General features: G+C 46.8%; 1 protein-coding gene and 1 pseudogene across 7 annotated transcripts in view; one reads left to right on the top strand and one right to left on the bottom strand.

The window, feature by feature from the left end:
- The window catches only part of URGCP (upregulator of cell proliferation), a 47,740-nt gene that overhangs the window by 27,944 nt on the left and 2,212 nt on the right, over positions 1–17,584 (bottom strand). For 2 of the 7 annotated variants that reach the window (XM_073008914.1, XM_073008916.1), the window contains exon 2: positions 6,667–6,784. The exons of 1 other annotated variant lie outside the window; for it this stretch is intronic. Coding sequence is in view for 2 of the 6 variants with exons in the window: in XM_007981483.3 (XP_007979674.3) it covers positions 2,801–2,814 (14 nt within the window). In the remaining 4 variants the exon portion in view is untranslated. Of the gene's footprint in view, positions 1–2,800; positions 3,025–6,666; positions 6,789–17,584 lie in introns of those variants that run through there. 4 more of the 7 variants (XM_073008915.1, XM_007981485.3, XM_007981483.3 and 1 more) reach the window with 4 other exon arrangements.
- LOC103226150 (tubulin gamma-1 chain pseudogene) lies at positions 12,079–13,444 on the top strand (annotated as a pseudogene).

Below are 17,584 nucleotides of genomic sequence, written 5' to 3'. Positions count from 1 at the left end.
GAACAAACGGACCCCCAGAAGCCCATCCATGAATCATGGAGCCTAGGTTAAGAATCTCTGATTCAGACAACAGTTAAAGCCACTAAAACAGATGTGACTATGCAGAGAACATGTGTTAGGACTAGCAGAGATGGAATATAGAGCCCAAGGAAACCCCAACAGTGAAAGAGCAGGCAGAGTAGCTGACAGACAAGGAAGATCTGGGCAGTTGTGAGATAGCCAAGCAAGGGGCAAAGACAAGAGATGAGTTGTTGAGTAAGGCCTGTTCAAGAGAGGGGAGATGGTAGCATGAGCTGCTCCACGTCTTCTGCCCTCTCTGCCATCTCTATACTGCTGTCACGTAGATTCTCTGAGAGCTCCACCAATGCAAATAGTGTCATTTACCTTCAGCGAGTGGTGGGCAGTGAATATACAAATGGGACCAGGTCCCATCGTCTGGTCCCAGTCTCATCCTGTGGACTTGTCTCCACTTAGCTCCAAACACACTGGGCCATGGGGCATTTCTCAAATACATCTTTTCCTTTGATGCCTTCATTATTGCCATTTCTTTTATTTAGCACAATGCCTGGCATATTCATAAGGTCCTCAAAAACAGTCAGAGTTTCTTCTTTCCTTCCCAACTCATGGAGACTGTCACTTAATAAAAACATCAATTTGGAGACTCCTCTATGATTACCGCAGTCTGGATCACCACTCCCTTCCCATTCCTGCCCTTTATCTGTGGACTTGCTCCCTAAGACACCGAGTGCAGTAGCTTTAATGTTTGCTAGCTGGCTGAGACAGCCCCGAGGGTCTCAGGAAGCACTGTCTTCCTAGCTAGACTCTGATCTACCAGGGAAGCCGGTAGAAGTGGATACTTAGGAGCTATGTCTGCCAATGTACATAATATGTGCATAGTTTCCCCACAAAATGAAATAAAGCACCAGTCATGAGTCACTTAACAAAAGGGATACATTCTGAGAAATATATCTTTGGCAATTGGGTCCTTGTACGAGCATCATAGGACAAACTTACACAAACCTACATGGTAAGGTGTACTACGCACCTAGGCTATATGGTACAGCTTGTTGTTCTTAAGCTACAAACCTGTACTGCATGTTACAGTACGAATACTGTAGGCAACTAACACAATGATAAGTATTTGTGCACAGGACCACTGTCATATAATGTGGTCCTCCGTTGTCATTATGTGGTACATGACTTGTATACTAAAGGTTTTGAGACCTCAGCTTTTGCAATGGATACCCCTCAGAAAATTATAGATTACAGACTGCGGACTCATGGGGGTCACACAAATAATCAGAACCGCAAATATCAAATGTCACCAACCACAGGGACACAGTTTAAGCCCTACTGACTCTCACAGAAACACCAGTGCAGCATTATGTCCACCTCTGACCCATGTCTACAAAGCAGTGTACTTGGACACCAAATGCACCACTTTTTGAAAAAAAAAAAAGCTTCGTTCAGGACAGCCCCACACAGGTTCAGCCACCCTCAACATTGCGTCCAGGAGGCTCTGCCCCACCCTTTCCTGACAAGTGGGAAAGGAATGCTGCAGGACCTTGAACCCCTAGGTAAATCAGCCTGGCCTTCCCAGGGATGGTTCCCTGCTTACTCTATTTATGAGCTCAAAGTGCTGGGTAGTCAGCTGGCAACGAAAAGGCCTGGTCCTGGAAATGACCACTGCCCCAAAGCCTAGAAAGACAGCAGGAGTTGTTCAAATTCAGCTTGCTTCATTCAGGCACACTGTACTGAGCCAAATCACCCCAGGGCATGGCTCAGGCCTCATCTGGAGGAGGCCTGATATCCATGATCCCGGTCCCATAGCACCGTCCCCTCCCCACCCCCACCACCGAACACACACCTGTAAAGCTCTTTGGGAACTGTTCTGAATGGCTATCACAGCCACTAGATCCAAGACCCTCTGAATGATGAAAAACAGTCAAAGAATTCTAACAACTAAAGCGATGACCTTGAGCCTAATTTCTTTCTCTGTAAAATGAAAGTGTTGGACTGCCGTTCCCAGATTTCAGCACTAGTAAAATTATCAAAACAAAAAAATAATGAATTACTGAGGTTTTAGTTCTCCAAGTGAGAATTTTTTCTCAAAAATTACAAACTATATGTGTCACCATCATTTCCTAAAAGGAATAACATTTAAATCAAAAAAGTTGAAAAGAGGTAATGTCAGAATAAGCGCAGCCACCCCAAGGCAGGCCGGTAGGCAACGGCCCCGACCAAGGAGATCCCGGAGCGGCTCTCCGGCTGTCAGCAAAGGGTCTGCATCTGCCCGGAACCTGACATTCTGGGTACGTCTCAACGACGCGGCAAACAAGCGTCCACTCCCAACGCGAGCAAGTTTAAAACCCAGGAACACAGACACCAAGCACCGGAGTGAAGCATTTCCAGGCCTCCGCGGGTTGCCCCGGGCCGCGGCGAGGACCCGCACCTCGGTTCCCCAGTCGCTCGCCAGGCCCTCGCTCCCGCCGCGCCCCGGGCACCTCCGAGCCTCGCGCCCTCCCCGGATCCCCTAGGGCCGCGTACCCGGACCCCCGCACCCAGGGGGGGCCGCTGTCCTACGCCGGCGCCCCCGCCCGCCCCCCACGTCCGCCCGGCCGCGTCCGCCCAAGGTCGGCGCGAGCGGGCCGTGGGCCTGGCGGGCCTGGCGGGCGGGGACGCCCCTGGCCGGGTCCGGGCCGCGTCCCAGACCGGAGCCCGCAGGCCAGAGCCGCTCCGGGTCCCGCTCCCGTTCCTGTCTACAGCCGCAGGGGCGCGGGGCCTGCGAGGCGGCACTCACCCGGGCGACGCCATGAGCGCAGCGAGGTCTCCGCTCCCGCCTCCTCCGCTTCCTCCGCGCGGCCGCGGCTCGGCGCCGGGGAGGGGCCTGGCCCGCCGGCCGCCCGCCCGCTCCGGGACGCGCTCCAGGGATGGAGGTGGGGTGAGGTGGGCCCGGGGTCCTCCCGGAGCAGCCCGGGGGCGGCCGGGGCGGGGCGGCCAGGTCCGTCCGCAGCCCGGAGCCCGCCCAACGCCCACCTGCCCAGGTGCCCGGAGGCCGGAACTCGCCGGGCGGTGCCTGCGGTGCCAAAGCTACAGGATAACCTGACCCCGGGCCACGAACCAGCCCCAGGGCCTTAATGAAGTTCACACCTCTCTGTAATTGGAGTTTAATTTCTGTAAGAAAAGCCTTTTCTTTAGCCCTGGAGCGTAAGGCGTTATTATTAAGCAAAACAATAACTTTCCTACTTCTTACTTGCAGTGGTGTGTTGGACAAGTTGCTGGCCTCTCTGAGATGGTACCCATTGTCAAATGTGTGTAAAGTGGCATTGTGAGGCTCTAGGCAATGCGAAGCACTTTTATTATTCTTTATAGTGTGTTATTAAGTAAAAATTATCAATCTGCAGTTCCTCCAGTGAGGTTTCACAGCTACTCTTACAAGTTATGAGTCCTTAGGCAGGTAGATTTTTCAGCTTCAGTTCTTGTCTCTGCAAAATGAGTTTCCAAAAATGATCTAAGTGAAAATGCTTAATAAAAAGCTCTGGACAATGTAAACCATTGTTGATAGCATTTTTAGTGTTATATTAAATATCACTGGCTGAACGCAGTGGCTCACTCCTGTAATCCCACCACCGTAGGAGGCCGAGGCAAGAGGATCGATTGAGCCCAGGAGTTGGAGATCAGCCTGGGCAACATGTTGAGACGACCCCCTGCCCCCCCCCCCGCCCCTGTTTCATTTTTAAAATTAAAATTAAAAATAAAATATCATTAACAACCACTATTTAAAAATGTTTACTACTATTAAGAACACAAGACAGCAAAGCAGTGATGAAAACCTTAGCTCTGAAGCCAGAATACCTGTGTTGGAATCTGGGCTCCACCAATTACCAGCCCCAGGAGCCCCTGCAAGATAGAACCTTTCCAGGGCCACAGTTCCTTATTTGAAAATTAGGCTACAAATAAGTCCCTTCCTCCCTGTGAAGATTAAATGAGTTAACATTTGTAACTATTTTTAAATGTTAGTAAACATTGCATGATGCATGGTCTCTTTTCCTCCTGGGAATCCAGTCAGTGTTTCAGAGCCTCCTTGTCCTCTTCAGAAAAGAAATTCCTAACTGCTGCCTTGAGTTCAGAAGATAATTAATGCTCTGTAAATGGAAGCCGATAAGTAAAGCCATGGGAACTCGTGACACCCAAAATAAGGACAAATCCAGGAGGACCAACCAGGGTTAGGAAGAGTTTGAGGAGTGGGAAATCCTAAATCCTAAATGCCTGATTCAAGGGAGTAATGAAATGAAGGAGATCAGACTAAAAGAGCTTGTTTGTTTGTATGTTTGTTTGGAGACAGGGTCTTGCCCTGTCGCCCAGGCCAGAGTGCAATGGCAAGATCTTGGCTCACTGCAACCTCCACTTCCCGGGTTCAAGCAATTATCCTGCCTTAGGCTCCCAGTAGCTGGGACTACAGGCATCCACTACCACACCTGGCTAATTCTTCTATTTTTAGTAGAGATGGGGTTTCCCCATGTTGGCCAAGCTGGTCTCAAACTCCCAACCTCAGGTGATCCGCCTGCCTCAGCCTCCCAAAGTGCTGGGCTTATAGGCATGAGCCACCATGCCTGGCCTAAAATAAGCATTCTTTTAAAAATAAGCAGTACATGTTTACTGACATAAAATCCGGTTCAGAAACTGATAACCCCAAAATATGGCACTTTAACGTGCTGAACTGAAGAAGCCTCAAGGTCTTTCTGACCTCCCTCCCCAATGGTTTCTCCCAAAACACAAGATGTCTTTATCTGCCTAACGTCCAGACGCTCCAAGGAGAACAACTGTTTTTCTTGCCCTCCCTGTAAGACCAAGAATGTAACCACACCTGAAAAGACCCTTTCACAGGATAGCGTACAAGTTAATCTCTGTGCCCTGATCCATCCTTCTCCCTAGTAATCCTTTATTGCCCCTCAAAAGAATTCCTTTCCCCCCTCCTGTAAGTTGTTTTGCCAAGATGGTCTACAAGATTCTGAACCCTGTTGAGTGGTGGGAAATCATTCTGTAATTCTCCCTGTGTACATATTCATAAAATTTGCATGTCTTTTCTTCAAATAATCTGCCTTTTGTGAGTTGATTTTTCAGTAAACCTTCAGAGGGCAAGGGGAAACTTTCCCATGGCCTGTATACTTAACATGAATTTTAGCGTCCCACTATATGGTTAGACCATCATGTTTAACCAACCCCTACTGTTGGACATAAATATTGCTACCAGTATTTCATTATTATAAGGAATGTGAGTAATAAATATCCTTATAGCCAAAACATCCCATAAACACCAATGATTATTTCCTTATGCCAAATTTTGAAGAGTTGAATTTCTAGATCAATAGTATATCAGTATTTTAAGGCTCTTCTGATACATATATACTCTGTGTATGTTTATGTGTATACCTACACACATACACATACACACTAATATACATATACTTAAATACATTCTATACATACACACATATGTATACATATACCTGCACACATATATGCAGATACACAAATATACATATACACAACATATACACACATATATACAGATTGCCTTCCCAGCAAAATCACCAACACTGATAGTCCTAGTTTTCCACAACACTGTATAACTTTTACAATTTTTCAAAATCATTGCCAATTTCATAGGTTAAAAACCAGTATTTTAGGCCAGGTACGGTGGCTCATGCCTGTAATCCCAGCACTTTGGGAAGCCAAGGCAGGTGGATCACTTGAGGTCAGAAGTTTGAGACAGCCTGGCTAACATGGTAAAACCCCATCTCTACTAAAAATACAAAAATTAGCTGGGTGTGGTGGTGTGCGCCTGTAGTCCCAGTTACTTGGGAGGCTGAGGCAGCAGAATCGCTTGAACCCGGGAGGCAGAGGTTGTGGTGAGCCAAGATCATGCCATTGCACTGCAGCCTGGGCAACAAGAGCCAAACTCCATCTCAAAAAAATAAAAGACACCCTGTTACAAGAGACATATAAGGAAATTGTAGGCTCGGCATTGTGGCTCACACCTATAATCCCAGCACTTTAGGAGGCCAAGGTGGAAAGATCACTTGAGGCCAGGAGTTCAAGACCAGCCTGGGCAACATAGTGAGAACTAGTCTATTTATTTGTTTGTTTGTTTATTTATCTATTTATTTATGAGACACAGTCTCACTCTGTTGCCCAGGCTGCAGTGCAGTGATGCAATCATGGCCCACTGCTGCCTCAACTTCCCAGCTCAAAGTGATTCTCTCATCTCAAACTCCCAAGTAGCTGGGACTACAGGCATGTGCCACCATGTCTGGCTTTTTTTTTTTTTTTTTTTTTTTTTTTTGTAGAGACAAGGTTTCCCCATGTTGTCCAGGCTGGTCTCAAACTTCTGGACTGAAACAATAACCTGCCTCAGCCTCCCACAGTGCTGGTATTACAGATGTGAGCCACCATGCCTGGTCCCATCTTTTTATTAAAAATTTACACTAAAATATTTTTTCGAAAAGTCCTGACATGGTGGCTCACACCTTTAATCCCAGCACTTTTAGAGGCTGAGATGGGAGGATTACTTGAACCCAGGAGTTTGAGATCAGCCTGGGCAACATAGTAAGACCTTGTCTTTACAAAAAATAAACACAATTAGCGAGGCGTGGTAGTACATACCTGTAGTCCCAGCTACTCAGGAGGCTGAGGTGGGAGGATCTCTTGAGCCTGGGAGGCTGAAGCCACAGTGAGCCAATATTTCACCACTGCACTCCAGCCTGGGTGACACAGCAAGACTCTTTCTCATAAAAATAAATAAATAAAAAGGACATTACATATTGATAAGAGTCAATTCACTAAGAAGACATAACAATGATAAACATGTATGCACCAAACAAAAGATCCTCAAAATATATGAAGCTAACATTGACAGAATTAAAGAGAAAAAAAAAAGATTTCTACAATAATAGTTGGAAACTTCAATACCCCACTTTCAACAACAGTACAATCAGACAGAAGAACCATAAGGAAATAGACAGCTTGAACAGCACTATAAATAAACTGGACAAGCCAGGTGCAGTAGCTCACACCTGTAATCCCAGCACTTTGGGAAGCCAAGGCAGGTAGATCACTTGAGGTCAGGAGTTCAAGACCAGTATGGCCAACATGGTAAAACCTCATCTCTACTAAAAATACAAATATTAGCTGGGTGTGGTGGCACATGCCTATAATCCCAGCTACTTGGGAAGCTGAGCAGGAGAACTGTGTGAACCCAGGAGGTGGAGGTTGCAGAGAGCTGAGATCATGCCACTGATTCCAGCCTGCACCACAGAGTGAGACTTCATCTCAAATAAATAAATAAATAAATAGGGCCAGGCGCGGTGGCTCATGCCTGTAATCCCAACACTTTGGGAGGCTGAGGAGGGCGGATCACCTGAGGTCAGGAGTTCGAGTCTCCTCTCTGAGTTCATCTCACTTGTGTTAGAGGCATTTGAACCACAGCAACTCCATCTTGAATAGACTCTGAGTAAAATAAGGCTGAGACCTACTGGGCTGCATCCCCAGATGGTTTTGTTCCTCAGATTTGGTAATTTCCATTGTCCTATCTTCAAGTTCACAGATTCTTTTGTCTCTTCAAATTTGCTTTGAATCCCTCCAGTGCATTTTTTATTTGTTATTATACTCTTCAGCTCCAGAATTATTTTTCGGTTTCTTTGTAGGTTTTCTGTCTCTTTACTGATACTACTGATAGAGACAGGAGACAGCCATATGCCACACAGGTCGTGGTGCACAGGGTACTTGCCTAAACATGCCCACGGTGAAAAATTCTGTCCCTTAACACATGTGCAGTAAGGGAAATCAATGTGGAGTGGCTAACGACCCACATGCACACTGGAAGAATGGGGATGGAGCCACCAGGAATTCATGCCTTATGCGGGGAGATGAGCCTGGCCTCTTCAGCTCCTGTGTGTTGACCTGGTATTCAATCTGTGAGGTGGGAGCCTATTGGCAGGACCCTCTCTTTTTTGCTGAGAGCTTTCTTTTAATAAATTGCGCTCTCCTCACCTTTCAATGTGTCTGTGTGCCTAATTTTTCCTAGTTATGATACAAGAACCCAGATTTTAGCAGAGCTAAGGAGCAAAAAATCCTGCATCATTTTGGTGGCCCACATAGGGACATGAGGAGGGGTGAGTAAAATGCACACCAAAAAATCTGTTTCCCTTTCCTTTCTGAGCCTTCTTGTCCTCGGGCTTCTTCTGAAGATAAAGGAAACTGCACCCCCTCACCCCATCACTCTCAGGGATTGGGCATGTCAGCCTTGGTCCAACTCAGCCTTTTCTATGGCACTTTCCTTCTTTTTGCAGGACTGTAATGGCACTTATCTTTTACAACCCCAATGGCTGCAGATGCATGCGTGAGAAGGACGGGCAAGTGGTGGCTCCCTGCTCCTCCCAGCTGGGGCTGGGGCTCCTGGCCCAAGGGTCCCATGCAGCTGTCTGTCCAGTGTTCCACGCCACATACCATGGAGTCTTCCCCTCCTCTGGCTGAGAGGTCCAGCTCAGTCCAAACCCCAGGGTAGAAACAGCAATTAAAAACCATTGCACCCAGCCGAGAAACTTTTACTTGCAGTACTTTGGGAGGCCGAGGCGGGCAGATCACCTGAGGTCAGGAGTTTGAGACTAGCCTGGCCAACATGGTGAAACCCCGTCTCTACTAAAAATACAAAAATTAGCCGGGCATGGTGGCATCCACCTGTAATCTCAGCTACTCAGAAGGCTGAGGCAGGAGAATCACTTGAACCTGGGAGGCAGAGGTTGGAATGAGCTGAGATTGTGCCACTGCACTCCAGCCTGGGCAACAAGAGCGAAACTCCATCTCAAAAAAAGTTTCCTGTTGGAGAGACTCATTTGCATAAGAATAAGAGGTTTGTTCCCCGGGCATCTTTTTCTTTTCTCCATCCTGTCAGTAGTTAACACAGTCCTGCATTTAAGCTGTTTTTCTTTTCCTTTTCTCCACCAGGCCAGGAGTACATTGGTGCAAAAGTAGTTGCAGTTTTTGCTATTACTTAGAATGGCGAGGACTGTGATTGCTTTTGTACCAACCTGATAACACAGCCCTGCAAGTAGAGGGAGCTTCTCTATGCTAGAGGCTTTTTTCCTTTTAGAAGACGTTTTACTCGGCTAGGATCCCAACTCCCAAGACACCCTTTTCTTTTCCTTGTTGGAGGACTCAATTCCACAGCTTGACCTTAGCATTCAGCTTATGATAAGGAGTCTGTGCAACATCCTGAGGAAGTTATTTTGACCCCAACTCAATTCCAAGCTTTGGGTCGAAGCCCTAGGAAAGAAAACTGGATCTGAGGGATCCAGAGGCAGATGACAACAGAAGTTAAAAGGCACAGTGCAGGTGAGCATGACTAATTTCTGCCGATTAAACTAAGCCTCATTTCATGGATAAAGGTTATGCTAGTATTCAAGGCATCAATGAGGTATAGGGAATGCAAAGACTATTGACAGCAGAGGAGATAGGGCATATAGGGGTAAGATAACATAATCCCACTCTCTACCCCACTCCAACTTAACATAGGGGTTGCCAGGACTCAGGGATATAAGGACAAAAGAAAGAGGGATGCCTCGCTTTCTCTCCCTCACGTACCCTGGGTATTTGCTAGGAAGAGAAGGGAACCAGGGATGCCTTGCTCCCCTCTTTCTAGATGAGTAGCCATACATCTTTCAAATGCATCTTGAGTCCTGGGGCTTAAATAAATGCCTTCTTATTCCTTTCTCCTCCTCTGTCCTCTCTTTACAGATGGGCGATTGTGTTCCCATGCTGCAGGATGCTCTCCTGGGATGTATCCTCCAAACTGGGAGAAGTTAATTTCCTAAACCTTAACTGGTTGGCTTGGAATTGAGCTCAGCAGGGAGGGAACCCAGAAGCCTGACATGTCAGCAAAAGGGTAGGAGTTTTTTTGTTTTTTTTTTTTTTAAACCAGTCAGGATTTTGACCTCTCTTTCCCTGTACAAACTAGAAAGGGAATAAGGATCACTGTTTATATTATCTGTAAAGTTTTTTTTTTTTTTTTTTTTTTTGAGACGGAGTCTTGCTTTGTCGCCCAGGCTGGAGTGCAGTGGCCGGATCTCAGCTCACTGCAAGCTCCGCCTCCCGGGTTTACGCCGTTCTCCTGCCTCAGCCTCCCGAGTAGCTGGGACTACAGGCGCCCACCACCTCGCCCAGCTAGTTTTTTGTATTTTTTGGTAGAGACGGGGTTTCACCGAGTTAGCCAGGATGGTCTCGATCTCCTGACCTCGTGATCCGCCCGTCTCGGCCTCCCAAAGTGCTGGGATTACAGGCTTGAGCCACCGCGCCCAGCCCTATCTGTAAAGTTTTAATTAATAAAAAAGGATTTGTGAGGTTGGCCTTAAGCTGTAGCCAATCTGGTGTGCTCTGCATGTCTCTCCGTATAGTTCTGTCAGAAAGAGGGGTACCTTGGGATGGGATGTGGGTCTAGGACTCCATAGGCCTGTTGTTGAAGCAAGCCCAGCAAGCTGGCCAGTGGCAAACTTTGCTGCAGGCCTCCATCTGGTTTTACGTCCTTGGAAGTGTGACCTGTAACCACATGGCAGTGCTTTGTTTTAGCTTCTGCCATTTTACAGTGGTGGCCCAGGTTCAATCCTGGCTTAGGGAATGAGTCCTTTCTGGTTTGATATCTTTGTGTCCTTTATCATTTGTTGATTCTCTTCCCCTTCATGAACCGCCTTAAATTTTCCTTTCTCTGAACACCTGGGAGGTTATCTTTGGTAATGTTCAAAAGCCAGAAATATTGGCTGCTTGGCATGGCTAATGTTGTTGGGTAATAAAGGATTTAAAAGAATTTTCTTGCCGGGCGCGGTGGCTCAAGCCTGTAATCCCAGCACTTTGGGAGGCCGAGACGGGCGGATCACGAGGTCAGGAGATCGAGACCATCCTGGCTAACACGGTGAAACCCCGTCTCTACTAAAAAGTACAAAAAACTAGCCGGGCGAGGTTGGCGGGCGCCTGTAGTCCCAGCTACTCCGGAGGCTGAGGCAGGAGAATGGCGTAAACCCTGGAGGCGGAGCTTGCGGTGAGCAGAGATCCGGCCACTGCACTCCAGCCTGGGTGACAGAGCCAGACTCCGTCTCAAAAAAAAAAAAAAAAAAAAAAAGAATTTTCTTGACCAGGTGTGGTGGCTCATGCCTATATTCCAGCAACATAGTGAGACCCTGTCTCTACAAAAAATAAAAAATTGACTGGGCATGGTGGCATGTAGTCCCAGCTACCCAGGAAGCTGAGGAGGGAAGATTGGTTGAATCCAGGAGGTTGAGGCTGCAGTGAGCCATGATTGTGCACTGTACTCCAGCCTGGGTGGCAGAGCAAGACCATCTCAAACAACAAAACAAAACAAAACAGAAACAGAGCTGGGTGCAGTGGCTCATGCCTGTAATCCCAGCACTTTGGGAGGCTGAGGCAAGTGGATCATTTGAGGTCAGGAGTTCTAGACCATCCTGGGCAACATGGCGAAACCCTGTCTCTACTAAAACTACAAAAAATAGTTGGGCATGGTGGTGGGTGCTTGTAATCCCAGCTACTCAGGACGCTGACGCAGGAGAATCACTTGAACCCAAAAAGTAGAGGTTTTGGTGAGTGGCGATCACACCATTGCACTCCAGCCTGGGCAATAGAGCTCAAAAAAAAAAAAAAAAAAAGGATTTTCTTTTTTTTTTTTGAGATGGAGTCTTGCTCTGTTGCCCAGGCTACAGTGCAGTGGCACGATCTCGGCTTACTGCAACCTCCGCCTCCCGGGTTCAAGTGATTTCCAGCTAATTTCTGTATTTTTAGTAGAGATGGGGTTTCACCATGTTGGCCAGGCTGGTCTTGAACTCCTGACCTCAAGTGATCTGCCCACTTCGGCCTCCCGAAGTGCTAGGATTACAGGCATAAGCCACCGCACCCAGACCCCAAAATAGGATTTTCTTAAAGAGAGTTCGGCTTAACTAAAAGTGGATATCTGGGGGGCTGGCATGCAGTGGCATTGCGGGTGGGAGCGGCTGCAACGCCGGCACCTGAGGAGTGATGCTGAGGGAAATCATCACCCTACAGTTGGGCCAGTGCAGCAATCAGATTGGGTTCGAGTTCTGGAAACAGCTGTGCACTGAGCATGGTATCAGCCCCGAGGGTACTGTGGAGGAGTTCGCCATCAAGGGCACTGACCACAAGGACATCTTTTTCTAACAGGCAGAAGATGAGCACTATATCCCCTGGGCTGTGCTGCTGGACCTGGAGCCCCGGGTGATCCACTCCATTCTCAACTCCCCCTATCCCAAGCTCTACAACCCAGAGAACACCTACCTGTTGGAGCATGGAGGAGAAGCTGGCAACAACTGGGCCAGCAGATTCTCCCAGAGAGAGAAGCTCCATGAGGACATTTTTAACATCATAGACTGAGAGGCAGATGGTAGCAACAATCTAGATGGCTTTGTGCTGTGTCAATCCATTGCTGGGGGGACAGGCTCTGGCTTCAGCTCCTACCTCTTAGAATGGCTGAATGACAGGTATCCTAAGAAGCTGGTGCAGACATATTCAGTGTTTCTCAACCAGGACAAGATAAGCGACATGGTGATCCAGCTTTATAATTCACTCCTCACACTCAAGAGGCTGATGCAGAATGCAGACTGTGTGGTGGTGCTGCACAACACAGCCCTGAACCAGATTGCCATAGACCCCCTGAATATCCAGAATCCATCCTTCTCTCAGACCAACCAGCTGGTGTCCACCATCATGTCAGCCAGCACCTTCACCCTGCACTACCCCGGCTACATGAACAATGACCTCATCAGCCTCATCGCCTCACTCATTCCCACACCATGGTTCCACTTTCTCATGACCGGCTACACCCTGCTAACTGGACCAGTCAGTGGCCAGTGTGAGGAGGATCACGGTCCTGGATGTCATGACGTAGCTGCTGCAGCCCAAGAATGTGATGGTGTCCACAGGCCGAGACCGCCACACCAACCACTCCTACATCACCATCCTCAACACCATCCAGGGAGACGTGAACCCCACCCAGGTCCACAAGAACCTGCAGAGGATCCGGAAACGGAAGTTGGCCAACTTTATCCTGTGGAGTCCCACCAGCATCCAGGTGGCCCTGTCGAGGAAGTCTCCTTACCTGCCCTTGGCCCACCGGGTCAGTGGGCTCATGATGGCCAACCACACCAGCATCTCCTCACTCTTCGAGAGAACCTGTCACCAATATGACAAGCTGCGGAAGAGGGAGGCCTTCCTGGAGCCGTTTCGCAAGGAGGACATGTTCAAGGACAACTTTGATGAGATGGACACATCCAGGGAGATTGTGCAGCAGCTCATGGATGAGTACCACATGGCCACACGGCCAGATTACATCTCCTGGGGCACAGGAGCAGTGAGTCCCCCAGGATAGGGACCCTCATCTGCCTTACTATTTGGTCAAGGCCCTGCCTGACTGCCCACTCCCTTAGAGCACAGATCAGGGACCTCACACATCTCTTTCTCATATACATGCATTCTCTGTTGGCCTGCGAACACATTACTTCTCTTATAAGACTATTTATCTTTAATAAAGCACTGGATATAGATTTTTTTTAAAAAGTGGATATCTGGGGCGAGTGCAGTGACTCACACTGGCAATCCCAGCACTTTGGGAGGCTGAAGTGGGCAGATCACCTGAGGTCATGAGTTCAAGACTAGCCTGGCCAACATGGTGAAACCCTGTCTCTTCTAAAAATACAAGAAAAATTAGCTGGGTGTGGTGGCACTTGCCTGTAGTCCTAGCTACTCAGGAGGCTGAGGCAGGTGAATCGTTTGAACCTGGGAGGCGGAGGTTGCAGTGAGCCAAGATCACACCATTGTACTCCAACCTGGGCAACAGAGCAAGACTCTGTTTCAAAAACAAAAAAAAAAGTGAATATTTTTTCAACCTTTATGTTTTTCTCTTCTTTGGTCTTGTTTTTCTGGAAAAAGATTTTTTTCCCAGTTGACTGAATTCCTTTTCTCCGTTTTGTCTTGCTACCCTTAATGCACACATGAGGGGCCCTAAAATAATTTCTGATAGCCTGGGACTCCTTGAGAAGAACAGAAAAGGTGCCATGCATGCCATTTTGGGAGAAACCTGTTTTTCTCATAAAAACCCAGCAATTAAAAGCGGATAGGTCCCCCTCAAAATCTGTTTTTGTCTTCCAGCTATCCCTGTTTATTGGGCCCTGGAAACTGCATGCTTTTCTAGCCCTGCTCTTAAAGGGCCCCACTTGAGGCCAATAGTCCAATTAGGAGATTGGTGAACAGAAAATCTTGTAACTACTGGATCTGCTTCTGTTTGTCTGTGCAGTTACATGTGTTGTGTGTGATGTCTATAAAAAAAAGAGAGCTCTAGGCCAGGCACGGTGGCTCACGTCTGTAATCCTAGCACTTTGGGAGGCCGAGGCAGGCGGATCACGAGGTCAGGAGATCGAGACCATCCTGGCTAATACAGTGAAACCCCATCTCTACTAAATATACAAAAAATTAGCCAGGCATGGTGGCAGGTGCCTGTAATCCCAGCTACTTGGGAGGCTGAGACAGGAGAATGGTGTGGACCCAGGAGATGGAGCTTGCAGTGAGCCGAGATCGCACCACTGCACTCCAGCCTGGGCGACAAGAGTGAGACTCCGTCTCAAAAAAACAAAAAAACAAAAAAACAAAAAAACAAAAAAACAAAAAAAAAAAGAGAGAGATCTAATTAATTGGCCTAAAGGAAAATAAGTGCTTCGATCAAATATTTTGAAGGGAAAATAAAAGCTGTAATGCCTTTTAGTTCGTGTGACTTTAATCCTTGAGAAATAAAAACAGTCTTAAAGATTACTGGTAAAATGCAAATGTTGTTGTTAAAATGTAGACAGGTGGTCTAAATTATACGGGACAGATATTAGGTTTGCTAAATGTTTTACAGTTATAAACTGCTTCTTTTGACTTTGAGAACTGTTCAACTTGCCTACTTTACAACTTGGCAAGGCCCAGGACTTTGGTAAGGGACTTAGTAAGGCTCTTAATCTTAGCAAATAATCATTAATCATATAATCTCAGTAAAATGTTCTAAGAAGGAATAGACATGGAAATTTTTGTCTAGGGCTAAAGGATTATTTTCAGTTAGATAAGATAAAGCTAAAGGTTTAAAACAAGTTATGGAAGGTTTCTTGCAAAAGAAATTCTGTGTGTGAACACTAAATTCAAAAGGGTATTATCTGTTTTTCTGTAAATAATTGAGCATTGAAATAAAAGCACAACAAGGTTTTCTTTTTCTTTTTCTTTTTTTTTTTTTTTGAGATAGAGTCTCACTCTGTCGCCCAGGTTGGAATGCAGTGGCACGATCTCGGTTCACTGCAACCTCCACCTCCCAGGTTCAAGTTATTCTCCTGCCTTAGCTTCCCAAGTAGCTGGGATTATAGGTGCAGGCCACCATGCCCAGCTAATTTCCATTTTTGTTTGTTTGTTTGTTTGTTTGTATTTTGAGAGGTGGTCTCACTCTCTCACCCAGGCTGGAGTGCAGTGGCGCGATCTCGGCTCCCTGCAACCTCCACCTCCTGGGTTCAAGAGATTCTGCCTCAGCCTCCCGAATACTTGGGATTACAGGGATGCACCATCACTTGGATAATTTTTGTATTTTTAGTAGAGACAGGGTTTCACCATGTTGGCCAGGCTGGTCTCGAACTCCTGACCTCAGGTGCTCCACCTGCCTTGGCCTCCCAAAGTACTGGGATTACAGGCATGAGCCACCATACTTGGCATCACTTAACTTTCTGAGGAACTGCTAAACTGTTTTCCAAAAATGACTGTACCATTTTATAGTCCACCAGAATGTATGAGGGTTCCAACTTCTCCACATCTTTGTCAACACTTGTTGTCTGTCCCTTTAATTATAGCCATCCTAGAGGGTGTGAAGTGTTATCTCATTATGGCTTTGATTTATACTTCCCTTATGTCTAATGATTATTATTTTCTTGAGACAGGGTCTTGCTCTGTTTCCCAGGCTGGAATGCTGTAGCATGAATGGGGCTCACAGCAACCTCAACCTCCTAGGCCCAAGCAATCATAGCTGGGACTACAGGCATGCACCACTGTGCTCTACTAATTCTTAAAATTTTTTCAAGTATCTGCTTTTGGTGAAGAAAAAAAAAATTTTCTTGTAGAGATGGGGTCTTGCCATGTTGCCCAAGCTGGTCCTGAACTCCTGGGTCAGGTGATCCTCCCACCACAGACAGTCACCCAAACTGCTGGGATTATAGATGTAAGCCAACACACCAGACCTCTTTTTTTTTTTTTTTTTTTTTTTTAAGAAGGAGTCTCGCTCTGTTGCCCAGGTCACTGAAGTGCAGTGGCACACTCTCGGCTCATTGCAACCTCTGTCTCCCAGGTTCAAGCGATTCTTCTGCTTCAGCCTCCCAAGTAGCTGAGATTACAGGCATGCACCACCATGCCTAGCTGATTTTTGTATTTTTAGTAGAGATGGGGTTTCACCATATTGGCCAGGTTGGTCTCAAACTCCTGACCTCATGATCCGCCTTCCTCAGCCTCCCAAAGTGCTGGGATTACAGGCGTGAGCCACTGTGCCCAGCCTTTTGTTTGTTTTTAAAGAGACAGGGTCTTGCTCTGTCTCCTGGGCTGACGTACAGTGGCTCAATCATAGCTCCCTGCAGCCTCAAATTCCTGGAATCAAGCAATAATCACACCTCAACCTCCTGAGTAGCTGGGCCCTCAGATGCACACCACCACATTTGGCTAACTTTTAAATTTTTCTGTAGTCAGGGGTTTGCTATGTTGCCCAATCTGGTCTCAAACTCCTGGCCTCAAACAATCCTTCAACCTCAGCTTCCCAAAGTGTTGAGATTACAGGCCTCAGCCACCACGCCCAGCCTGATTTTTTAAAATGTGCTTATTGCCCAGTTGAGTATCTTCTTTGAAGAAATCTCTATTCACATCTTTTGCCCAGTTTTTAATTGGGTTATTAGTCTTTTTTATTGAGTTCTAAATATTCTTAATATATTCTGGATCTTAGACTGTAGTGAGATATTATTATTTCAAACATTGTCTCGCATTCTGTGTGCTGTCTTTTTGGTTTCTAGTTGGTGTTGTTTGACAAAAGTTTTAAACTTTCATGTAGTCAAAATTATCCATTTAAAAATCTTCTGTGTATTATTATTATTTTTTTTTTCTTGAGACACAGTCTCACCATTGCCCAGGTTGAAGTGCAGTGGTGCAATCTCAGCTCACTGCAACCTCTGCCTCCTGGGTTTAAACAATTCTTGTGCCTGAGCCTCCCAAGTAGCTGGGACTACAGGTGCATGCCACCACACCTGGCTAAATTTTGTATTTTTTGTAGAGATGGGGTCTCACCATGTTGGCCAGGCTAAGCTTGAACTCCTGGCCTCAAGCAATTCACCCGCCTCGACCTCCCAACGTGCTGTGATTACAGGCATAAGCCATTGCACCTGACCAATTGTGTATTATTCTTGCAACATTTCTGTACATCTAAAATTATTTCAATGTTGAAAATGAAACATTACATATA

Source organism: Chlorocebus sabaeus, chromosome 21 (assembly GCF_047675955.1).
Source record: "Chlorocebus sabaeus isolate Y175 chromosome 21, mChlSab1.0.hap1, whole genome shotgun sequence".
NCBI classification, from domain to species: domain Eukaryota; kingdom Metazoa; phylum Chordata; class Mammalia; order Primates; family Cercopithecidae; genus Chlorocebus; species Chlorocebus sabaeus.
The sequence above is the reverse complement of the archived record's forward strand: the minus strand, read 5'-3'. Positions and strand labels throughout refer to the sequence as shown.